Consider the following 26,367-nt stretch of genomic DNA (forward strand, 5'->3'; position numbering starts at 1 on the left):
TAACTCAGGGGTACCCTTGAGGAGGTTATCCTGAGAGTAATGCCGGAGGACCTCAAGCGACTCAGAGCGGGCCAGCACGTCCGATAACACAGACTCATTGAGACGCCAGGAGCCCCCAGTAGGACGGGGGGAGGCCAGGGAGAGGGACAGAGGAGCATGATGCGACCAGGTTGTCGCCCCAATGGAGGAACAGCGGAGAAGGCTGGCGAAGTGGCAAGGAAGAGAAAAGAGATCGATGCGGGAGTACGAGTTATGCGGCGAGGAAGAGAAAGTATAGTCCCTCGCATCCGGATGGAGAGTCCTCCAGCAATCAACCAGCCTGTGAGTTGTAAGGAGGGAATGAATCCTGCGGAGAACGTGGCGGGGGGTCCGTGTTGACCCTGAAGAGGTGTCTAAAGCCGGAGCCAGCGCTACATTAAAGTCACCCCCTAGGACTAGGATCCCCTCATGAAAGCCATTAAGCTTCTGCAGCACAGGACGGAGGGTGAGGTGTTGGCCTCGGTTAGGAAGGTAGACTTTCACCAGCATATACGTTTAATCCGCGATCGTGCCTTTAACCAGTAAATACCTCCCCTCGGGGTCAGCTACAGTGCCTGAGGCGCGGAAGGGGATCTTGACAGAGAAAAGAATTGCTAATCCCTTAGACTTTGCCAAAGGGTTATTACTGAAAAAAAGGTGGGGTAGGAGCGGCAGGAGCGGCAGGAGAGCCTAGGAGTCCGAGACCCCAGGAAGTGAGTCTCCTGAATAAAAGCGATGTCTACCCGGCCCCTGCGAAGATCTCGGAAGAGGGAGGAGCGCTTCTCCGGGGAATTGAGGCCCCTGGCGTTAAGCCAGAGCAGGTGAAGCCCACGAGTAGAAAAAAAAATTAAAAAGGAGAGAAAAAGGGGGGAGGGGGGGAAGCGGAGGGAAAAGATGGGGGGAAAGGAGTGAGAGGTGGGATCAGGGGGAGGGAGGAAGGGAGAAGAAACAGGAGGGAGGGAGGGCCGAAGGGGGTAGGAATCAGAACAAGAAAAAACACCTACGACGCCCGATTTGGGTACTATACACCGGACAGCAACAGGGCGTCACCGTGTAGGGGAGATGTCGGAACTGCAAGAAAAAGTGGAACCACCAAACAGAACAGAAAAACAAACACAAAAATGTGTGAACCACGTGCGGGCCGCCGCCCGCTACCATTTACTAGAATTTACTAGTGATTTTTTTAATGGTTAGACTGACCCTTACGAAAAAATTACTGCAGTTTTTCTGAAGTAATACTGCAGTTTTTTGGACATGAAAAAACTGCAATACTGCACTTTTACTGCAGTATTACTGCAGTTTTACTGCATTTGTACTTCACTGTACTGCAGTTTTACTGCACATTTGCTGCGCTTTTTTTTATATTGCAAACCTACAGTTGTACTTCAATGTATTGCAGCTTTATTGCATTTGTACTTCCGTACAAAAATAACTGCAGTAAAACTGCAGTACAGTGAAGTACAAATGCAGTAAGGCTAGGTTTCCACTTGGTTTTTTTTAGCTAAAAACACCCATAAAAACGCCTTGGCGTTTTTTATGGCGTTTTTTCCACAGTTACAATGCAGAGGATGGACCCAGTATCTGTGTGTCCTACGAGAAATAGGCTGGAAACAAACAGTTTCACACAAAACAAAGTTCATATTGAATTTTACACCATTTGGAACAAACATGCCATTACAAACAAACCAACTGGATCCTGCCTGCCAAAAGCAACAGCAAACAATTTGCACCATCATTTGGGGCCAATCTTCCTAGAGGAGCAGACATTCGGAATAAAGCCTGCCTTACAAACCACAGAAAAGAGACAAAAGGGTCTGCCGGGGCGTTTATGTAGAACTCTACCAAGTAAATGACATCAGGGGGCAGATACTTGCCATTTATCCTAATCCCTTTTAGCTGGGTGAAACTTCTAACTTGTAAAGGCTGGAAAAACTGCCTAAGGTCAAAAAAAGCAATTTCCACAGAAAGGCTAAAACGCCAGAAAAAACTCCAGAAAAAACGCCAAAACGCAGGAAAATGCAGTGGCAGTTTTCTTGGCGTTTTTCATCAAGAAAAAAAACGCAGGACAAAAACCCAAGTGGAAACCTAGCCTATTACTTCAGAAAAACTGCAGTAATTTTTTCGTAAGGGGAGAGTAGCGACCTTCTTCCTTAATGTATTTATACCTACTGTATCCCAACACCAGCTCTTAGCACCATAAACTATACGTGTGTGATATTCTTCTTAGCATGAACATTTGTGGGATGTAGCTCTCCAAGGAGCAGAGTTGCCCTTTTCTCATGGACAGGCCTGACAATTAAAGAAAATTCAGCCTATTTTATGGAAGCATTCCCGACACAAGACAATGCTGATTGAATTGGTTTATTCATGCTGATGTGTTTTGGGAAACGTAATATTTGTTTAATGGCAAGAAAAATTCTAACTATTGCCCAGATAAAACTTTCCAACCTATCCCTTTATATATATATATATATATACACAGAGAAAATAGATATGTTCTGCAAGTCTATTTCTTACTTTTAGTTGAAGTTGAACTCTTTCCAAAAAGAACTTCCAACAATTTTCCTTGGAGTCATCAAGTCCAAGCCCTCGTACTTCATTTCGAATCCCAGATATAATAGTATTAACTTCCTCTTCACTGAATAGGTCAGGAACCTCTCCTAAAAATATCACCAAAACAGAATAATCACATCATATTTTGGCTTTCCTGAGTTCAAACAGCAGTGTTGGGGCACTACATAATCAGCATTTAATTACAAAATCACCCATAAGTAGAGTATATTTCCAGTGGGTGTAGAGCAGACAAACACACTAAAGGATTTGCAGAAATCTTGAAAGTGAGTAAACACGGCTCTAAATATGCTTACTAGATGAGCCAATTAGACTCTATCTATGTATCTACCTGTCCTGTCTCCGCTTTTTCTATATCCTAAACTTACAAAAGCCACGTTTTCACAATTTCCATCACTTGTATTGACTTGCCTGACAATGGTTCTACCTGTTATTAAGTTAGAACAGAAGCCAAAGTTATTTTTTATTGTAGTTTCAGTGTGATACAGTTTTTTCATAGCTTCAGGGAGAAAAATAAGCATTCAAATTGTTTGCTACAGTTTCACCTGCCGTTCACACCATAAGCAAGCAATAATAATAGAATCAACCACTATTATCCCTTTTAAGTGTAATAAGAGTTGCTTAACTCACTTGTTGAGCAGCCTAATTTATATATTTTGGGATATATGTTGTTGTATTTATATTTAGTAGAGCAGCTACTCTCTTTTCTTTATTCTTTAAGCAATATGTAAGCAAGTATATATTTATATAGAATATATACTACCATTCAAAGGTTTGGGGTCATTTAGCTGTTTTCGTGGAAAACAAGGAAATTTCTAGCTGTGTAACATAATTGCAAAATAGATTTCTAATGATCAATTTGCCTTAACCTTGGATTTAGGTTGGGGGAAAAAACCCAAACGCAAGTCCATCAAGTTCAACCTAATTCTTGACCCACAATAATTCCTTTTTTTTGGGCTGTCCCCTAGTAGGAGACAGAGCCGATTTTTAACAGGGTTGTGCCAAGCTCACAACATGGGTCCTGACAACTTGACAAAGGATGCATCAGCAATGGTCACTTCATTCCATGTTTGCTCTCTGTGTATAAGGAAGTGGAAATCCGAAGTCTATAAAACCGTGAATGACAGGACAAAGCTGGGTGACCCGGAACCTTTTGTTTTAGAATACCAAACTTAAGAACAGGCACTTCTAGTCATCCTAGATCTTTCTCCTACACTTTGTAATACTTCAAAGTTGTTTTGTTTTTGCCATTAATGAAAGATCAACAGCTAAGCTGTCCAAAAGAAATGCAGCCATATCAGACTTCCCGGGCCTGGCTCTCTAAGCTAGAGATCAACGAGCAGTGTTATGTCATATAGATTAGTCATTTCATTCTGATATTCATTTTAGAAGATATTTAAGAAACTAGTAAATAATAGTATGTACTTCAGATTTATAGTTAACCATCATTTACAATCTGTATTACACACCGTGTGAAAAACTGCATATATGTAAAAACATGTGGTGTATATGCACAAATGTATCTTCAATACAATAAGTTCAGTCTGTGTTACCAGTATAATTCACACAAACTCGTGCTTCTTCAAAGTTCACTGTAACTCCGGATCGATAGGAAAAATATTTCAAGAAATGGGTAGTTTAATCACCTGATGCCAACAAGTCATTAATCAGAACAAGGAAGCGTTCATCTGGAACCTGGGCATCTGTCAGCAAAAACACAGTGGGCATGTTCTTGGCTCCTGTCCTGATGTACAAATTGGCAAGATCCACCTAACGGAGAAAAAGACAATTAGTTAGAATGTTGAGACAGGTATAAAAATCAAAAGCCCTTGGTGAATTTGTCCACTTGACCTGTCCCTGTATCTTCAATGTTGAACAGGGGATGTTAACTAAAAAGTGTTGAGATAAAGATGTGTTTGTAATTCTATAGAACCAGTTTGTTTTGCTTAAAATGAGGATCCATAAAGTAACATTGACCTTTTTTTTGTTTTACACTTTTGTAAGGCGCTATATACCTAGAAAAACATCTGCACAAAAGAACAAGTACTGCCTGGTCAAATGGAGAAATATATAAAAAAAGGAGGTCCGCGGTAATATGTTTATCAGAAACCAGACATCATCTGAAAGGTTTGTTTACCTTCAGATCTTGGATACCATATCCATTCTTTAAAGTGATTTGAAAGACTTCAAAGGAGCTGATGAAGGCAGCTAATTTAGACAGACTTTGCTTGCCGCTACCACCTACACCAATTAGTAGAGCATAACCCCGTGGAGATTCTAAAATGCGGCTAATTCGACACCTAGGAATGGAAAAGAACATGAAAGTCACAACTGAGACCTCTTACTTAGTGATCCATACCCTAAAAAGAACAGTTATAAATGGTGAAATATATATATGCTGACTCAACATAGTCTCAACATTTAGTAAAAGTAGGTATCTTAAATAATGGATGCAATTGATGATTAGCAAATATTACTCACACATGTTGCATTGCATCTTCAAACAACACAAGGTCCATTGCAGCATTGAGTTCGTTGTAGCTGTCCAGAGCCTCTACAAGGGTTTTCCGCAGGGAGTCCCAGCTTTGCACCGGCAAATAAGAAGGAGCACCAACCCCATTGGCGAAGTGACACAATATGAGAGGCTGTCGAGACAGGACCTTGTCGTCTAGATCCTACATTAAACAGGAAACGCAAAAGACTAAATTGATTTACCCCGTCAATTTATTTTTTGTTTCGGACGGAGCAATACAAGGGAAGAATGTCAAAGCACAAAATGTCAACTCAGTCTAGGAGTTTACTTCTTCTAGCAAGAATTACAGTCAGCACCGGCAGTTTATTTTAGTTCAATAATTAGTTTATACGAACTACCTGTTTATACACCAGTGAACCAAAAGCTGAAAAGGGGCACAAGTAAGAGCATCATTTCAGCTTTGTGGTCAGAGGGAAATTATGAATCATTTATATAGTCCCTATTCCTAATCTGCTTCAGAAAGTTAATGCTGTTAATTCCCCACAAAAACAGTCATTAGGAGTGCTTTAAAAATAAAAATAAAATATATGAAACCGATATTTTTATTAATTTCTGGATGCTTAAAAGTCCTCTGATTACATGGCACCCTGTGTAGCTATTTACACTCGGCAGGACCTTTTCAATATAAGGGCAGGTCCATGAAAAAGGGATCATTATTAGCATAGGTGGGTCATATGTCCATAATAATTCATCAACATGCATGTGTAGTAAATGTAAATACTTGCGTTATAGAGACGCTAGGAGAAAGTTACACTTGGGACCTATTGGGGCAGATCAGCGAGATGATATGCGTTGTGTACCGGTTGTAACACAAAAACTAATTAAAACTTTTTCCTTACTTCAAAATATCTGCGTGCGGTATCATGCAGAATCCTCTTAAACAGATCATAATCCTTCATTTCCACCAATATGTCCCCATAAACACGAGAAGATTCATGTAGCCACAGGGCCACCAGATCATTTGGCTGTTTGAGACAATCAGGGGCAGCAAACAAAATTCCCTGAAAAGTAAATGATAATAACACCAAAATGACTTATTTCAACACTCAAAGTGTTTAGAAATATAATTTTGGATGAAATGTTACTGAAATTGTACCACTTTTAGCATAATGTAATCTTGTCATTAACCTTGCATTTTAAAGCAAGTGTCTATGACCACTGTTGTTAAAAATGGTGAAATGATTATCCTAATATTTCCTGAATGGCTGCCAGAAGCAATCAGTTTCCACAAAAGGAGAGCAGCAAATAAAACGGGAAAAAATAATGGGGGTTCTGCATAAAATGGGTTTCCAATACATACTGTACACTCAAATTTCATACATACTAACTGTATTTTAAAATCTATAAACACACTTATAAAAATCCACATATATCTATGTGTGTGTGTGTGTGTGTAATTAAATAGAACTGATAGATTTATCATCTGAACCAACAATTGAGTTTTCCCTTCTTTATATCCTATGTATATAAGTAAATTTGCCTTTCAACTTAATATAATATATACATATATATTTATATTTATATTTATATTATATGCTACATACATTGTCAAAAGCACTGAAGGTCAGAATATTGGACCACAGGAATTGAAGGGTGAGACAAGTATTGAGGAAAAGGATAAGAGGCAAAGAGGGCCAATCTTTGGTAAGAAGACTAAAGTGGGTTGAGAATATGTTATCCAAGAAAGCAAGAAGAAGGTATTGAGGTTATTGCAGAAAAGCCACAACTTTAGTGAAAGTGGATTGTCAAAAATAATAGAATTAGAGAGTGGTTCAACACAGAGGAGACAGTATGAAAACGTTTTAATGGTGAGAGAGAGAATTAAAGCTCAATGATAAGTAGAAGTATTTACATACTTGGAATACGTTGGCGATATCCCTTAAGTTAAAAATATAATGAAATTTAATAGCTGTTGGAAGGAAGTTCTGGACCATCTTTTGGTTGAGCCACATTGCGGCCTGAATCAATGCTGGGCCAGTTCTCAGGATGGGTGTGCTGAAAGCATATCGCTGTAAGTGAAAACTCAGGATCTTGGAAAAGATTGCTTCTAAGGCTTCGCTTGTAGGGAAATTAACTGCAAACACTGCAAAATGTCTCTAAAGAGGCAACAAAGTAAGAATATACTTGTTAATCTAGTTGTACAGAGACATAGTTCCTCTATAATATGTTCTATACATTCTGTCCAGTGCTGGTTAAGATGATTGTAAGATATTAAATCACATGGAAAAACATAACATCGACATCCTATTTTACTGCTGCTATAAGTATTTTAACACTTAGCTGACCATAAGGAGTCTTTAATACACTTCATAGAAATCTTATAAGAATCCTATTTTGGAATAAATTCTGGTTAGTGTGGCTTAGATTTTGACTAGAATTCTGACAATACATTAATTCTGGAAACTGTCAGCATTTGTGTCTATGGGCTAACCAAGCTCTTTGGAAATGCATAACTGTCGACAGGTTATTTCTCCTTTCTAACACCTACCTGTAACCGCTGATTAATGGTGAAGCTTCCAGAGGTTGGATTCATACAAGCAACATATTGGCAGTTGTGAATTTCCTTTAGAGTCATCTTTTGCCTATCGTACCTATGAGAAAAATTATTAGACTTATGCATTTCGATTTCTACAAATTTGTTATTCAAGAAAAAATTCCAGTTCCGTGCATTTGTAATAATCTCAGATAAGAAGAAAGAGACCCCAACGAAACAATCGAAAACGAATGGCAAAAGGTTCTGTGGACCTTAAGCTTCTTTTACTGGTAGGCTGTTCCACATATCCACCACCCTCTCATTACAGTAAGTCTTCCTTACATTAAGTAAAAGTAAAAGTCTCAGGGGCAGCATAATTAATATGCTAATGACAATTAACCATTTCAGTGCCTGTAAGGACAGCTGTGAATTGTGTCTCGGTATCTGTGGGACAGATCAACTATTTTATACCACTTTTTTTACCCACCACCTTGATAAGCTTTATATATATATATATATATATATATATATATATATATATATATATATATATATATATATATATATATATTCTTGTTGGTCACTGTGTAGGTGAAAAGGAGATGCAATACATATCCGTATCTTGCTGAAAAGAAACTATTCTGAAACTGGATGGCAGCAGCAATGGGTTAAGATGAATTTAAGGTTAAAATTCCATGGCTAGATGTATATCATGAGACACCCATAGGACCATTAGATCTCTGTATCATGCCTTGCACGCTAACAACCCAATCACACTATCCAGACCTTAAGACACAGGAGGAAACTTTTCTGGAAAAAATAATCAACTATTTTTTTATAGTTTTTATGAAACACATTGTTTACCAGTGTCCATAATCTATATGTTGCCGGATCAAGGTGTGAGGCTGAACAGTTCCATATTTATCAACTTCAGGCATATTCATATCATCAATGAAGTAAACAAGCCTTTTATTTCCTATTGGGCCATAGTTCCGTCCCGCTTTCTTCTCTAAAGCCTTTTCAAGAATCCCTGAAATAGAGACAATTATGTACACGGTAAAACAGGACATCAATCGGTAACCCATCTGGTTCTCTAATTATAGATTAATAAATTTTATATATAAGTAAGGAGCCAAAGTCTCTTTAAAAAGTAAAAAAAATCAAGTATATGCAATAGAATTGTATTATCATTCTTTTATTTATCTTTTTACATACAACATATTTATTAAAAACAAGGTGTGATGTACCCCACAGTTGACACCAGAAGGCTTTGGCTAGTGTTCCACTTACTTTGTAGAGCAGCTGATGTAGTATAATAGTTGAAGGGCACTTTGGATATAAGGTACAGATCAGACAGAGAAGCCAGTCTGTCGCTCAGGAACACGGTCTTTCCCACTCCTGCTCCCCCAACAAGCAAAACTGGCTTGGATTTTTGTATCAGGAGATCCGTAAAATATCCAAGGCAAGTGGTTTCAGCTGTATGAACAAAAACTGCCTGCAGGAGTATAAAGGATTCACAGAAAGACAATGAGGAAATCCATACCTGTGCTGGCAATCACAGAGGGTAATCCCTCGCTGGCTTTATTGGAACCATTGGGAAAATCATCTTTTGTCAACTAAAAAATACTAATAATTTTATTATACATTTAATTAAATCAATTAAATCGATTGATATATTATAAACCTTTCCAATATACATGTTGTATGTCATAGATAAGGGACGAACTTTAGAAGACACTTTCCACTTCCAATATTAAAGGGGAGTTTGACCAAACCTGGGAACTGACCCCAATCTCAAGGTTTTAAGGGTGAAGTGTTAAATTCTCAAGTCATGCACAATTAAGCCGACTACTTTGTAAACGACTCTAATTTAATTACATCCTCCTTAGTATATCATCATTGAAATCCCTGCTTATGAGTGCAGGTGACTTGATCCACAATATCTCTTAACACCTCATAAGTAGTGGTTTTGACATTGATCATTATTAGATCCTTCGACTTTAGTTTCAAGATCATTTCATTCAGAATGATCCCACAGAGACACAAAGCAAGACCTAATTTTTCACCTACATGATTATTAACACACAGAACATATTTTAATTCCAATCATCTAGTACCATGTACTGTAAATTGGCATTGGATGACATCAAATGAACACTTTATAAATGTATAGGTCCCAATATTCTTATAGTTATTGTAAGGATTGAACCTTGTGTCATTCACATGACACATTTTGCTTTTCGTACCTGCAGTGGGGTATCTGGATCCATTTGAAAACTGGGGACCTTGTCACTCCATGGCATGAACCTCCTGGTTTTATTGTCCAGGTAATAATCAAAAACGCTTCCTTGCAATGGGAACTTCACAGTTTTCATTTCTTTTATCCACCATCTACTGAAATCAGCTCTGTAATCCACCAACTGAAAGGCACACCTCAGTTACAATTACATGTAAGAACGTGCTAACAATTAAATCTATACACTTATTATTAGAACCTCTGCTTGGATAGCTTTTGGAAACTATTACAGAGAATGGATGTATTTTAATATGTATTAATTACGGTGATTGTGTCTTTGGTTGATCTTATACCTTTCACTAGGCCAACATTGAAAAAGGTGTATAGTCGCACATGTTTTTTGGACCTCAGAAGTCTATTAAATACAATGGTTCCATCTGAAGAAGAGCCATTTTCTCTGTTAGTACCAATTAAAGGTATTAACTTTAACTAAAGACGTCATCTTCTCTTGGACCAATACAAATCCATTCCCCATATTATGGTGATTTTAAAACTACAGTCTAAGACAAAATACACTGTGGTTCAGTTTTGCATTGTTTCAGATCTTATATTTTCACTTTTGACAACAGAAGCTACAATAGTCTTTGTTTTTTACTTTATTGGGTATTAAAAAGAATGAGAAAATAGAATGGAAACATGTTCAATAATGATATGAGTTATTGAAGTAAAACTACTGGTTACAAACCGGTAACAAATATCTTCTACAGTAAATTAATAGTGTGCAAAGTTCTTTTTTTTAATAAATAACTGGTTTTAAGTGAAGAAAGACAATGCATAATTAGTTTATTTCCTTCAAGCCATTAATATTTAACTATTTACATCTAGGCAAACAATCTTTCTTGAGTGATGTCTGAAATAATTATAATATATATATTTAGGGCCCAAGTGTTCCAGCTAGACAGTAGCAGCTTGCTAAACATTCCCGACAGAGGGGAACCAGATGAAGATAAAAAATGTTCAATCAAACCTGGTCTCTATACAGTGCTCCACCAAATGCCCAGATGCATGCAAACACGAAGTATAACTCGTGGAGGTCTTTGCTCGAGTCAGGAGGAACATTTTCCGGGGTTAAAAGACAGTCCAGAAGAGAACAAAGTGTCTGTGGTAGATAAGTAAAGCGAAGAAAAAGTTAGTGCCCTGGAAAAATCATTAAAAGCTAGAAATGGAACCCTGAACATTTTAAAATATTTAAATAATGTTTTCCTACCTGCACCATACTGTTATCTGAAATCGGGGTGACGGTTTTAAAAATCCCTGCCCTGAACTGGTCCAGGCATGCTGGGACGTACTTGTCAAAAAGAATAGTGAGATTAGCCTTTTCAGTTTGGTTACTTCTGGTTTCAATCCAGCTGGCCACATATCTGTCAAAAAGAAATGGTTGAAGCCATAAAGATGCCAAAGCATACACAAAGCCATAAAGATGACATCGTTAACTAAACCACAGGTGCTCAGCCTACATCCACTTTCTGCCATGTTTCAGGTGTCCTTGAGTTGTGATGTAACATTCCATATATTTATAGTCAGTAACACAGATAAAATTACTTGTGGCTTTTCAGGCATATGAAATATCATCTAGTGATGCAGATGGGCCACATTGTGTCGATATTTCATTTCTTTATTGCTTTCATTACTATTATTTAAAAAAATAATATATATATATATATATATATACCGGTATATACAATATTATATATATGTAATATATATTATATAATATATATATATATATATGTATATGCATACAAACACTTAAAAAATAATGAAGGCTGAAGCAGAGTAATTAATTTGAGATTATTAAGCAAGTACTTCAAGTGCTACTTCCCTTTGAGCAATGATGAATAGTACTGGTGATGAGAGGATACTCCCGTTTCGGGTAGGATTAGATTTTAAATGACAGTAACAAATTGTGAAAAAACAATTACTTTATGGTAATAAAAAATATGGTTTTAGAACTCAAAAACACGATTATATTATAACAAGATATTGTAATCCGCGCCTTACTTACGGGCTCCAACCAAGATCTTGAGGATTAACATACAGAATCCCTGCTCTGGAAACAGTGGCAGGTGTGGCTGTCCTTAAATGGTGGATCTCAAAGAGCAAACGCATGGTTGGAGTCAATGGAATTCTCTCATTGCTGGCAAGTGTCAAGACCTAAGTATAAAAAATATGCAATACAAATATGGATACAAAATAGGTACATTTTCTATGCAAATATTATATGGAAAAAAATAAAATAAAATATGTATTCATAGTTTTTTGACCTGTGGTATTGGCATTTTGTTTTTTACTATAGGAAATATCAAGTTTCATTTAAGATTGGAGTGATAAATTATTAAAAACTAACAATATGTAATGGTTTATTGTTGGCAGCAGGGAATATATTTAAATCTAAATGGTATGCATAGTCCATTGTGGCAATGCTGCAGCATACAATGTATATATATACGTATACGAATAAAACTCATATTGGTATAATTACTAGAATTTCAAGGCAAAGCTAATCACGACTTGAACGTCATAGGCAATACAAAAAAACATTGAATATACGGATTAGAAAAAAAGTACCCTTCCAAACGTCTACAGTAATATAAAAATGGGTATTATACTTGTATCAAAGAGTATAGCCCAGAGTTTAGCTTACCTTATTATCATCCATAACAGTATTAAGTGATTCAATCCACATTGGGTCTATGTCACCATCAAGAACAATCCACTTTGGACTATCATGAGTAAGATTGGCCTGTTCCCTCATAAGAGATGACAAAAGTCCTAAAATAAACATAATGGGTTACCTACAGAATGGTGCATTAACTTAAAAGTTACAGCCCTTTTATCCCCATCCGGAGAAAGAAGACCTTGCTAAGGTGGTTAGCTTACCCATAGATTTTCAAGTCCAAGATACAGTTTGCTGTTTTCCCATGAATTAATAAACATACTTTAGTAAAAATTAAGGAAATTGTCTAAAATGGCCCTAGATAGATAGATACCATCTTTCCATTCTCTTGTAGCAGGATGAATGAAGCCAAAAAGTTCATCAGTAGTAACTGCTTTCGGGTTCAGATCATTCCACACGGGTTTCCGCTTGCTGTTTATATATGCCCTATTCAAAGCTTTCAATACCTGGGGAAAATGTGAATCATTTTTGAACATCATTCTAGAAAATACAGTTTTTACTCAATATTTCATTTATATTCCAGCAATGCATTAATATCCAATTAGTTCTTGATCGAAAGCATCAGTAATTATCAAGACGTTTGGAGGAGAATGAAAGCAATTAAGTATACAGAAGGAAGGAATGGTAATTAGTTGTGATGAAAGAGAATAAGTACAGGAGTATTGTAGTATTGTATGGGTGCAAGAAAAGGGATTATACAAATAACTATCACAAAGCCAGTTCTGGAATGAAGTCACAAATTGCGGGTTAGGTTCTTTCACACTTTCCAAGGCCAATTTATGTGAAATTAAAATAGCTTCAAATATAAATTGTTATTGTCTACTTAGGTGGAAAATCCATGTAACTTTAATAACATCTATTTTTACCAACTCTGATAGTCACTATTGTTTAACTACTTACATTCTGACACTTTAAAAATGCAGTTATTTTTCTGGATAGGGGTTGTCTGCTTGAAATGACAGCATACTGTGCGATTTATTTCACACAATAATTGGTGTATTAGTGATTTTCATTGAAAAACTTGAAAAATGTTGGTGCACACAGTACAGTTCAACAGAAAAAGCTTGTTGAATTCCGTGGAGCATTGAATTTCTTTAATACATGTAGAAAAATCTATTAGCTTCAGCCTTTGCTTGGCAGATTGATTTTATTTGGATTGCAGCATTATTGCAAAATCTGTTTAATTAACTGTAGGCTAATAATCAAATTACATGACCCCCTGGGGGCAAAGACAGGCACTGGACAGGTCGCTTTTTGGAGGTATGTCTAGAGTGTAGAATTTACAGCTTTCAGGTGAACTCAGGTTTGAAAATCTAGAAGTATCACAAAAAATGTGATGTTAACGACTGAAGATGGATAACCATAATCCAAAAAAATAGATAGATCACAGAACTTGATCATTGATGTAATGTTGATGTTGACTTCCTTCTAACCGACTGCAGAGACTACAGATACTGTAAGCTTTATGAATACTTTCAACGGCTAAGACTCTTTTTCCATAAAATGACAACCTGAGCTGTTGAAAAGCATTGTGTTTTTAGTTAGCAAGATGATCAAAGAAATGTATAATTTGGGTTTCAAGAAAAGAAGAAGGAAGCACCCCATCCATCATATGTACGTTTGTGTGTATGATAGCAGAGTGGTCCCTTTAAGTTCCCTCATTGCAAATAAATCCCCCCATATGCATGCTCCCCTTTCCCTGCCCCCTTCTACTTGAGCAGCAGGAGAGTATACTGGGGATTGATAGGGGGCGGGTTCTAATGGGATTGGCTTCAAGCAGCCAATCAGTGGCGTGAAACCTGAGACCATGGAGGAGATGTCCCACTGCAGCTTCTCTTAAAGGTAAGTCCTATTTATACTTTAAAAATGCATATTAAAGTACTCACAAGGTTTTAATATGTATTCTTCATTGGTGAGGCTGCCCGGGACATTAGACTCAGGGGCCGGTGGGCCGGACGGACGACCGGCAGACGAGCATTCAATGCAGCCGCAAAGTTAAAAACTAAGCGGCTGCGAGCAAGATTGAATGCGGCCGTCATGCCAGTAGCGTACCTGGGCGGGGGGGGTCCGCTCATCTGAGGGGTGCCACCATGCTGGCATGCCTTCAGAAACGATGTGCGGCAACTGACACTGAAGCCACGCCCACCGTCTTCCGCGCTCAGTACAGAAGGACAGAAAGAAGAAGAAGTAGAAGAAGAAGAAGAAGAAGAAGAAGAAGAGGAGGAGGAGGAGGAAAAGTGAGAGTGAAAGAAGAAAAGGTAGGACAAGATTCAGGGAGAGTGGATTAGTAAGTGTGTGAGAGTGATGGGTGTTATGCTGAATGTAAGTGTGTGAGAGTGATGGGTGTTATGCTGAATGTTTGTGAATGAGGGTTTCAGATAGCATGGATGTGTAAGTGTTGGGGGATAGCTTGGCATAGGGAGTCCATAATCACATTCCTTTCATGCCCAGATTCCAGCATGTAGTGGCTGCCTAGGCATGATAGGAGTGTGATTGCTGTTATAAATTATTTTTTGGTCCAACTTTGGTGTGTTTCAATGACAGTATTAATATATATATATATATATATATATATATATAATTGCAGGCAGCAATCACACTCCTATCATGCTAAGTCAGCCAGCACATGCTAGAACCTGGGCATGATAGGATCGTGATTGTTGTTATATATATGTGTGTGTGTATATATATATATATATATATATATATATATATATATATATATATATATATGTTAATATTGTTATTGATTTTTTTGTCTAATTTTGGTGTTACTTTTAATAAAGTATTTTAAAGTTGTTTTTTTTTCCTTTTCAGTTTTGGCCAAGTGAATGCTGAATTTTCAGTTTCAGTCCAGAATTTTCATTTCGGTGCATCCCTACTATATACTATGCCAGTCACTAAAGTGGTAAGCCTACACCATATCAATGTTTGGCTTAGTATATAGTGATAGGGGTTGTCAGTGTCTGGCTCAATGTATAGGCACACATTGACGGTGGTACCGCATAATCCCTAAGTATATAATGGTAACAATTTTGCTGTACCCCTGTCAATGTTTGCCTAACCATAGAAACTATGCAGTTTTAAAGTGTGTGTGTGGGGGGGGTGCCACATACAGGATCTGCCACAGGTGCCAAATACTCTAGGTACGCCCCTGCATCATGCGGCTGTCAGACCCAATGGCCATGCCTCAGCTCCTCTTCCCACGTCTTAAAAGGGGTGTGATGAAGAGCTGAGGCATGCGGTGCGTGCACACCGGCCACTTTAATTTCATTAGGCGCTGGTGGAGTGACTGCCGCACGTCAGCCCCTTTCAATGTCGCTCGCAGCCGCTTTGATGGTGCAATGGGCCAGTTGACTAGACTTGCCCCCCAGGCCTTAGGCTGCCAGCTCTCCCCTGATTAGACTGTCCCTTTTACTTTGTGTACCCTTAGTAAAATTACGTCTCATATAAGTAATAAATAAATCACATTTAACATGCTGTACCTTGCTTTTTCCTGTTCCTGCATTTCCTACCACAAAGACAGAATGACGTACAGCGAGCAGCTCTTCCAGCTGGACAACCTGTACCGTGCAAAGGCAACAAACTTGGTCTGAGATTGAATACTAAATTTAGCCAAAGGAAATGTGCCTTAATAATTGCTTAGTAAATTAATTAAATCATAATAGTAAATAAAAGCCTGAACTTGACAGCAGATCACTGATACATTAACACATGGCATTACACACATCTATAAAAAAGGGCAGCAATCCAATTATTATATAATAGAATATAATGAATAAATGACGTTTCAGAGAAAAAAATATAGAATCTTCTATTCCTTGACAAAACAGTGGGTAATGTGTATATATATATATATATATAATTGCGTTTGTTACACATTTAAGCAAACAGTGACAGTTATCATGGTTTTTTTATGAGTTTCAAATTATCACAAAAATAACATAAAATAAAAATATAGGTAACCCTTGGGAAGTCAAAGTGCATACTTTATTATCACTTAAAAAAATTGTAATAAAAGATAACCTTCAAGTTTATTGCAACTTTACTGCACTTATTTTAATGGGTGGTAATTAAAAATAAATTGATTTTGTTTTTACTTTGAGAATAAAACTCTCCTCGGGCTGCAAGTGAAGCTCCAATGTAGATTGTTTAACCATCTGTTCAAAGGGAAGGTCTCTTTTTCTAGGTACATCCAATGCTGGAAACAGGTCACTGATTAGACCCATGAAAATGGGCACGTCATCTGTTACGATCTTCGGTAGATTGAAGTCTCTTAAAGCTCTCATGAGCACCTAAATGAAAACGAAAATATATGAATCCATTTTTTATGAGGCCATTAGGAAAGCAAATGTCATTTTTTTTAAGTAAACAAGTAAATAAAAAGCTGTAAATTAAAAAATATTATAATAGTGTTTAATACAATTATTAAAACATAGTAGTGTAAAACACACCTTCAGTGAAAATGCTCCATTATCAATTTTAAGCGATATCCATTCTTATTTTTAAATTAAAAAAAAACATAGAAATTAGACAGTTCTACCTGAGCTTCAGGGGACTTCAAATAATATTCATATCTATTGTATCTCAAATAAAATGCCTATACTTATATATATATATGTGTATATATATATATATATATATATATATATATATATATAAAATAAATATTCATTATACCCACATACAAAAATGAATTGATTTTTTTTAGATTTTCTACTGTTTTCTGTGAGAATTTAACCTTACTCTTTCCCTAAATCAACCGTAAGCCTTCCCATTGGTTTGATTTTTGCATTCATCGATTAAAGAGGTACAAAACGAGTATGGAAGAGCCTTGGGTTTATAAATTAAATACACATGAAAAGAAGGAGTCTGGGTGACAAATTACAGAAGAGTATTTAACATTTAAAATGCTATGAAGAACATTGTGATGGATTTCCTGGCAATTGCTGATTTTCTGTAGCCTTCTATGAAAATGGTTGACTCGGTAGACTTTACAAGAAGCTTACCTTCTGAGTCTATCGAGTTTATGTTGAGCTGTAAGCGTTATTATATTAACTAATATGAGGTATTTAGTGAAGTGAATCTATCAAGAGGAATAGCTTGGGATGGGGGGAAAATGTAGCTGCCCCGGTGCTTTGTAGACAGGAAGATGTCATGTATGACATGGAAGGTGGTCTAAGGCAACTAAGGAGTCAATAGTTTTGCACTGCTTATATCCTAAACAGTTAGTAGGGAAAATACTTAGAACATAAAAACTCAGGAGTCAAGTAATTATACTACATAATATAATAGCATATAGTACAATAACAATAGTATTTTAGGAAATAATAGCTGTAGTCTAAAACCTTCTCAGTTATTCTGACACTTCTGCCTGTCCCCTTTTTATGTTCTACAAACATGGCCGACATAGGTTTTGTTGGAAATCTAACTGGAATAATATGTTTATGTTCAATCACACAATAATAGATTCCTTTAATAAATATACTGAATCCATAAATGTATTCCTTATACACAAGCTGTCTAAACATTGACAATCATTTTTAGTAGCCTCTATTGCCCTTGATACCTGGTCTTCAGGTCTTTTGCTGTCTCCTCGTTTGAGAGAACCTGCCACCACCAGGACAGATTTCACGGCACGCAGTCCCCAGTCATAATGATCCTGTATACAAAGTCAGATATAAGTATATCGACAAAACAATAAAAATATAATTAGGAGAGAACTGTATGGAAAAACTCGTTATCTATTGAATAAGCCCCACTGTTTTTTAATGCGTTTTTTTAAGTTAGTCCACATGCATTTTTAGAATTAAAATTTCTCATGAATTCAAGTTAGCTGTTTAAACACAAAAACATATATTCATACATAAATACACAGACCCATTTTGTGCAAACCTACTTTATTACTAATACATTTTCTTTCATAAATATTTCAGTAATAATTAGAACACACTCTTGGTAAGTATCCTCAGAACCAATCTACAGCATATCTGTTCCTAGGAAGAATAGGGACATATGGAAGAATATGTAAAAAATGTATATGTAAAAAAAATGTTTTCTAGACAACATCCCATTATGTTGTTATAACAGATGTGACTGAGCAGTAAATACAGTATATTATTATGGAATTTGCTATTTTAGTATAAATATATATAAATGATATAAAAACATAAAAGCAGCTTGGTTTCGCTTGGTTCCATAAACATTTAGTATCTCGCTATGATGTCACAGCCCAGAGAGATTTGTTATTTTATAGGTTGGCAATCATGATCTAGATGAATGTGTCACTTGAGTACCCTAACAATTTAATTACATGGATATTACAAGTATCATTATGGTGTGTTCTATATTTTATGGAGCAGGTGTTAAGTGAAGCAGCGATATGACCCTTTTTATTGACCAATTAGGAATTTAATAAATTCTAGGTGGATTCTCATTGGTAAATCTAAGAGTCCTGTAACCCACTAATTAACCTCCTGATTGCAGTGAGTTCACAACAGTGAGTTCCAACAGTATTTAAGAGGTTACTAGTTAACTAGTTGAGTACAAGCAATATCAAATCACTCAATCAGACTAATTTAAGGCTAGGCAAAGCCGCCAAGCACTATGCTCATTTCATATATTATTTTTCCCAGTATGTTTTCCTGTTTTTACGAAGATATGAACCATTTTTCTACATGTCTCCCAACTAATGAATTAGAAAGAAAATGATCGCAAACATTACTAATTTGTGCCATGCATGATGACTTTTTCTCAACATTAGAACTTGACTGATTTTTTAATCACTCTATAATTGCAGTAGATGTAAAGGGATAATATGCTCCTGTTCTTTGAAATACAAAGCTTTCTTGTCACATGACTTAAACTATCTATTGCAACACAGCACAGTATGTTTTACTTGTCTTCAACGAGGACGTATATATATTCTGCCGTATTAGTGAGCTCTTATTACCTATGGCACACATACAAAGCGCTTGCTAATGCCAAACATAACATGTTCTGACTAGTAGCTAATGGCGAGCCGTTCTTAATCTACAATTATCTTCTCCAAAAAATGACTTCGGGCTAAATGTGTGAATAATAGTATCGCTGAAAAATTAATTGCAGATATACTGATCCAAAGAAATATTTTTTTTAAGCACACTTTGCTGTTAATTTGCCCTAAAGACATTTATATTTTAGATATCACTGCGTTATGAACGCAAGGATGAAATACGCTAAGTTATTATGCGTAAACGAATTTGCAAGTGTCATTTCTTTGTCTATAATCTTTTAATTTCTACAAACTGCACACATACTTTCAACATATCATGGTTTACCCTCAGCTCTCATTAGGAGATACCAGGTTCCATTGAAGTTTAGATTAAGAGATTTAATGATATTAATGAATCAATACTAATTTAATTGATTGCATTATTTCCCAAATTTTGGGCAGATCTTGACTGTTCAGTGTCTGAGAACTATGATTGTCAGCGGTATGGGTTATCTTTGGTCCTAGAGAAGCTACAGTCTTTATGTGTTGGGAGCCAGCACAGTAACACGATACAGATTTGAAGACCATTTAGTGTCCCTTCTTCACATGTGATTTGAACACTTCTGTATCCATGTGGTCTTAAACACTTGTGGATCTACATCTTATTATGTGACTGTTGGTTTATCCTTTAATAAATACCAAATAGTATTCTGCATCTGATTGATGTGCCAGGTATTATCGCAATATCCATATATAAGCCAATTCACAATATAGACAAAATGCCAAGAACCCATGACAAGGTGGGTTGGGAGGGGGAGTTGAATACTTAATCTTGTCTATGTTAGTAGGCAGGATTTAGATTTCACTGGGGAAAATGTTTCAGTGAAGGAACGTTTGGGGTCTGTGCAGAACATTTTTGCATCTCTAAATAATTGAATGCAGCATCACAACACATATCTATGGTTTACTGTTGTGTTGTAGTTCAGCTTTCAATGCTGCCTGATCCTATTAGTGGCATTGGGTTCTTCCACCAGATTTTACTGAAAAATAGTAATGTACAACACATTTTAGTTATATTAACTTCTAACATTCACTGAATGATCATCATCAAAGACATCATAATTTAATACCATCTGACCCAATCTACATCTTACCACACCTGATGGTTTTATTGTTCATTTATTATATTTTCATTATTTTGTGCTTTTTATTTTGTAATCCTCTCCATGATGCTCCAAGACATGTGTCATTAAAACCTAATGCATGCAAAGTACACAAAACATGATTTGTCAAGTGAGATACCGTGTTAAAGGTATCCATCACGATGGGCCAGCTCTAGGGTTCCTAGCACCATAGGCAAACTATATCTCTGCACCTCCCTTCTGTTTGCGCTTACTAACAAAGCAGAGAGCCTGGTGGCGCTGCCCCCACCAGGTTGGCGGCTCCTGTTGTTTCCAATACGATGGGGTTGACCTTGCTTAGGTGGACCACAAAGACTGGTACACCAGGACTACATATTTTCCATCAATATCATTTGCAGAGGGCAGAAAACTGACTTGTTATGTAATCCTAATGTCTTAGATGGACTATAACTGACTGATAGAACTGTGTATACTTTACATGTTATGTCAAAATAAAATTACATGGTTAACTGTCACCCAACGCTTGCCTCTATTTGCAGTGTCAGTTGGAACAATGTAAATCTCCTCTAATAGCCTTATCATTATGCATGTATACCTCTTTACAATTCTAATGAGCTGCCTGAGTCAACCTACTTATATTAATAAGGATATATTTTACTAATTACAGGGAGAAGTAAAATGTGGGAATCAGCCATATCGAGCATGTCTACAGTGTCACATATCAAAGCTAGGCATTGTGGCCTCAATGCAATTTATATGCACTTATTATTTTTATTTAGAAAATATCAGCATTCTATTTAAATCTGTGCATAGGAATGGAACATCATACAAAAAATAAAAGGAAATTAATACTTAGTGATGTCATGCTTGCAATTAACAGGTTTGAGAGGTGTGATTAATGCAGTAAGTCTGGAATGGGACTGGGGTATGAAATTGGTGCTGACACATTGAGACCAGTGACCTCCGTATGCTAAAAGATTTTGCCTGATGGGAAATAATCAGCAGGGGTAGGCAGAAACATTCCTTGTGACGGACATTTGACTAAATGCTCCAAAGATAACAATGACTTCTACAAGCCGTGCCATGGACACAGACACTTTGTCTATACCCGCTAATTAATTACAAGCCATGACCCAGGCTTGGCAAATTGTTAAAATGTTTTCAGCTTCTGCCCAAATCTATAATCAAGAGTAAATACACAACATGAGACTGTAGTGGAGTTTATGATTACATTTGTAAGTGCCCAATCCCCAAAAAGTACATGGAAATCAGAATCACTTGGTTGGGGCATGGGCTTGTGAATTGGCCGCTCAACCAGAATCGGGTATTTTTGGCTATATTTATCATTTCAACAGACATTTCCATCTCTTGGCATTCAAGATCCTTAATATGTGGGAAGGAGATGGTACTGGATATAAAAGGAAAGAACATATCATAATTAATTACAATGATTAATGTTAATCATGTCTAAACCTTATAAGATAATCTCACCTGTTGGGAAAGCAGCTCCTTGCATAACGTGTAAAGCGTTATAAATTTCCTGGCTAGCGGTCGAGCATTAATGAAGCCTTCAGCAACAAGCATTATCTCACAAATCAACTCAGTGTCTGGAACAACCATAGCGCATGGTCTACAGCAAAAAGGGAAATAAAGTTATGGCCAGCCATGCACCCTACATGTCTTACTGTACATTTATTCTAGGAGTTGAACAGGGTTAGTATGTGTGTTAGAGCATCACAACATGCAACAATAGCACTGCTGCAATAATAAATATTTCATCTTACAGCAACATTTGAACTACGCAGATCCTGCTAAATGGATATGAACTTTGTGGAGAGCTGCTCTGAATTCTTCAAATACTCTGTGATTCTCAGATTGTATTTTGGGGGTGGCAAACATTAGCCTAAGGGGCAAGCACTATGAAACTGCCAGTAATAATAGGGCCTCAAAAGATTTATCAACCCAATTAATGTCTGCTCTAACATATATATGCACCAAAAGGGGAATACACACAAAGAACATAGAGCAAGCCCAGACAGATCATATTTATCTCAAATTTACTATTTTTACTGCAAAGAAAAGTCAATATTAAATGCAATGAGATTATTACATGCTATCATATATATTATTTCTATTAACCAGCCCACTTATGTATCACCCGAAAAAACGTGTAAACAATTTTACAAATTGCGCAAAACAGCAGCCACTAGATAAACTATTCCAGCTTATGATGTCATCTGGCAAAATTTCTCTGAAGGCACTTATAAATATATATTATAAACACAAATGTCAGTAACCTCAATAAATTCTAACGTTTAAGATGCATTCGATCGGTTATGACTATAATAAGTAAATATACTCAAGACAAATTAAAAGCCCATAAGGCTACATAAATGTGCCTTTACATTGTATCTTATTCTTTTAGGTACATAGATCCTTTAGTTTTGCAGTTTCATGACCATGGTAAGTAAAGAACATGCAGGAAAATTTTGCAATTAAAGCTAATATCAATAGGTGGTGTAAGCGCTCCAAGTGCTTGCCTGAAGAGAGCCTTGAGATTCTCAGGGAGCTCGGTCCGACCGGCGTAGCCAGGATTCATAGTGATAAATATTCCCACTGATGGCTTCAATGTGATGTTTTCTCCCAGGAACAGAAATCTGTCAGAGGCAGAGGGACAAGCCATGAAATGCATTCTTGGCGAAAGATTACATTTTGATTTGAAGTAAAGTTATAATTTCTGGATAGATGTTGTACTTGCCTGTTTTTCTTGTTTCGGATGGCATCTTGAATACTTTTCACTTGAACCGCCACCACTGATAGAACTTCAACGGCAATTCTGTTAAACTCATCAAAACATCCCCAGGCCCCTGTCTGTGCCAGGCCTTTATATATGTTTCCGACGGACTACAAGACAAATGGCGATGCTACTGTGGTCGCTGTTCATTTGTAACAAGAAGAAGCACACACAGTATATTTCCCATTTCACTTACCTTATAATCCATCTGTTCAGAGCAGTTGAAAACATAAACCATCACCCCAAGTGCGCGCCCTAAATCCTTAGTGGTTTCGGTTTTGCCTGTCCCAGCTGGGCCAGCAGGGGCCCCGCTCATAGTCAGGTGCAGGGACTGAGTAAGGGTAATGTAGCATCTTACGAAGAAAAAAAACTGTTATGAAAACATATCTAAACTATACTCATGGATTCCAAACTCCCATTGTGAGTGTCGCAATGATGTGTCGCTGCTTATCAGGTCCAGATTTGGGAATAAAGACAGTCCTGGCACTTTAAGGCCAGCGGCTGATAAGTGATCATACCCTGTAAAATTGTGGGAATTGTTGCCCTTACGCTCAGGCAGCCTTTAGTGGGGTTATTACGCCAACAGCCACACATTAAAGTGCCACAGAACGGCTGTAAAGGTAAATGACATTCACCATTTAGCATCTGCCCAATGGCATAAGCCAAGTTTGCCAGATGGCAAGTCCAAGCCTGCCAATTTTCCTATCCCCTCTTTCCCAAATACAACCAATGTGGCATATTTTCCAATTAAATAGATCAAAAGGCTTCTGAGCTTCTTACTTAATTTCAATTGTCACTTGGTATGTCCTAAAAGCAGAAGAAAATCTATCATGCACGACCACAATATATAACCTTTAATACCGACAAACTGTGTACTTTTGAGCATATGACCCTTTCACTGTGTGCATCTCAACTTTGCAATGGGCACAAGAGAGGGGTGACATTGGATGTAATGTTAAACTGTTAAAGGAATATTCTGGACAGAGTTCACATTGTATGAAAGTGGTTTACCTGTCAGTCAAAGGTGTAATGACTAGTCTGGCTGTATTGCCCAAATACTCATAAGAATACTGGAACTGAGCATCACATATGTTGGCAAAGCATTGTTTGTCCTTATCATCCCAGCGATGTCGCAGTTGAGAAAGCCAAGCAAAATCTTGGGAATTGGTTACCTTTAACAAAACATAATATACTCCTAAACATTAAACCATGCCATTCTTCTAAAATCTATTATACAGATAGACGCTAAGTGTTCATGATGTATAATAACATGATTTAGGACATACCTTATGACTAATAAGCTTTGCTACCACATCTCGAGCATGAACATCTATTGTACATATTGTCATAATTTTTTGTCTGTCGCCAGCTGAGAGTTCTCCCACTAACATGTTAATCAGGGCATTTAACTGGGAAATCTGAAAGAAAGAAGATAACAAGTGAATATACGCGGTATAAAAATCAACAAGGTCTAGATGACGCGAAAACTTCAGATTAAGACACCAATGAAGCATGATACTCTCGTCATGATACTAAAGAAGGTAAGGGTGTTACAATAACTAGTGACCAGGACAGCTGCTTTCTTTTCTTTGGTGCAATTTGTTGCTTGCCTCTTTGAAGTACAAGAGTAACCAGAAGTTAGATGTTGTTGAGCTACAACACCAATTATTGTCAATTGCTTTAGGCTCTCATAAAAACATGAGAATCATGTTCATTAGTAATGTTATTCAGCAATCAACTCATACCTGGTCTTGAGGAATAGAAGACATGCAGCATGTGTACCTGTTTTTTGTTAAAATCCTTCAACGCTGTTTCAAACCCTTCTTCCAATCTATCAAAGGCAATTCCAACGTCAATGGTCCACCAGATCTGAGAACTGGTCAGTGCCACCTGGGCTGGGAAGTCGAAAACCCACTGATCTCTTGGCTTCTCCTCATAAGCACTCACAGCCTCTGTGATGTGATAGCGCACACTTTCACACATGGTCTCTTCCACTTTCTTTAGCCAGTGTTCCACCTTATGGATTGGAACAATGATCAATTCCAAGTTTAGGTTGTACTTTACATGGTAACAGGATGGTCAAAATGATACATTTTAAAGGCAATAAAATATTAATATTGAAATATAATTAAAATCGAAGCACTGTTATGTGAGTCGTGAAAGGGCGAAATAATAAGTTACCATACCTCAACGAGGCAAACAGATTTAAATTTAAAATATACTGGCCGCCAAGCCAGGCTTTTTCAAAATGCTAATCATTCTAAGGTGTTATAAAAACAGTCCTGCTCTGACTTTTACAATGCAAGCTCATAGATGAAAAGTTTTTTTGATATTTCGTTAACATGTAATTTTTTTTTTTCTGAGCAAAGCCTTGTATGCCCAACAGAAACATGCAAGGCCATAAAAAAAATTAAGATTTTTTTCCCTCTTGCCTGTCATATTTGGCCTTTCATAATGAAGTGAACTGAGAATTCAACGTGATTTCAAGTGATTAGAAACTACAACTTTGTTGCAAACTGCTGTTTTTGTCCCAATCCCTCTTGTTCTCAATTTGACTTAATTACCTGTCCAGTGCATTGGCAAGCCACATTAAATAAAACAAACTCCTTTTCTTTGCTAAACATCCCTGTTGCTAAAAATGTCTCTTCTTTTTCAACACCGTCTTGAAACTGAAGGTCAGCGATGTTGTCGAAAAGTTTGGCCAGGTGGCGTGTCACCTAAAATAATGGAAGAAAAAGTTCACAAAAAGAAAAGGTTGGAAGTAGTCAGCTTCTCAGCACTGGGCACTGGGAAAATTCTGATTATTGAAGGGTGATTGACCTCATGTGAGTGTATGGTGTTAGTGTATGGTGTTACTGTGAGTGTGTATTCTGTTGGCATGTGTGTTTGT

General features: G+C 37.0%; 1 protein-coding gene across 1 annotated transcript in view; it reads right to left on the reverse strand.

Annotated features, from left to right (window-relative positions):
* Positions 1-26,367, reverse strand: part of LOC149300848 (dynein axonemal heavy chain 11-like) — a 106,702-nt gene that overhangs the window by 46,261 nt on the left and 34,074 nt on the right. Inside the window, exons 29-54 of the mRNA XM_089484938.1 lie at positions 26,042-26,194; positions 25,260-25,493; positions 24,764-24,895; positions 24,489-24,649; positions 23,674-23,830; positions 23,442-23,587; positions 23,224-23,340; positions 22,175-22,313; positions 18,138-18,230; positions 16,669-16,863; positions 16,054-16,131; positions 12,882-13,014; positions 12,536-12,663; positions 11,897-12,045; positions 11,099-11,252; positions 10,859-10,990; positions 9,842-10,015; positions 8,886-9,090; positions 8,460-8,625; positions 7,611-7,713; positions 6,979-7,218; positions 5,962-6,123; positions 5,071-5,264; positions 4,727-4,889; positions 4,236-4,359; positions 2,536-2,678 (exon numbers count right to left, since the gene is read on the reverse strand). Coding sequence (XP_089341064.1) covers positions 2,536-2,678; positions 4,236-4,359; positions 4,727-4,889; positions 5,071-5,264; positions 5,962-6,123; positions 6,979-7,218; positions 7,611-7,713; positions 8,460-8,625; positions 8,886-9,090; positions 9,842-10,015; positions 10,859-10,990; positions 11,099-11,252; positions 11,897-12,045; positions 12,536-12,663; positions 12,882-13,014; positions 16,054-16,131; positions 16,669-16,863; positions 18,138-18,230; positions 22,175-22,313; positions 23,224-23,340; positions 23,442-23,587; positions 23,674-23,830; positions 24,489-24,649; positions 24,764-24,895; positions 25,260-25,493; positions 26,042-26,194 — 3,975 coding nt within the window. The remainder of the gene's footprint in view (positions 1-2,535; positions 2,679-4,235; positions 4,360-4,726; positions 4,890-5,070; positions 5,265-5,961; positions 6,124-6,978; positions 7,219-7,610; positions 7,714-8,459; positions 8,626-8,885; positions 9,091-9,841; positions 10,016-10,858; positions 10,991-11,098; positions 11,253-11,896; positions 12,046-12,535; positions 12,664-12,881; positions 13,015-16,053; positions 16,132-16,668; positions 16,864-18,137; positions 18,231-22,174; positions 22,314-23,223; positions 23,341-23,441; positions 23,588-23,673; positions 23,831-24,488; positions 24,650-24,763; positions 24,896-25,259; positions 25,494-26,041; positions 26,195-26,367) is intronic.

Source organism: Sceloporus occidentalis, unplaced genomic scaffold (assembly GCF_023333645.1).
Source record: "Sceloporus occidentalis isolate IW3139 unplaced genomic scaffold, rSceOcc1.0.p SCAF_23, whole genome shotgun sequence".
Classification (NCBI taxonomy): Eukaryota; Metazoa; Chordata; class Lepidosauria; order Squamata; family Phrynosomatidae; genus Sceloporus; species Sceloporus occidentalis.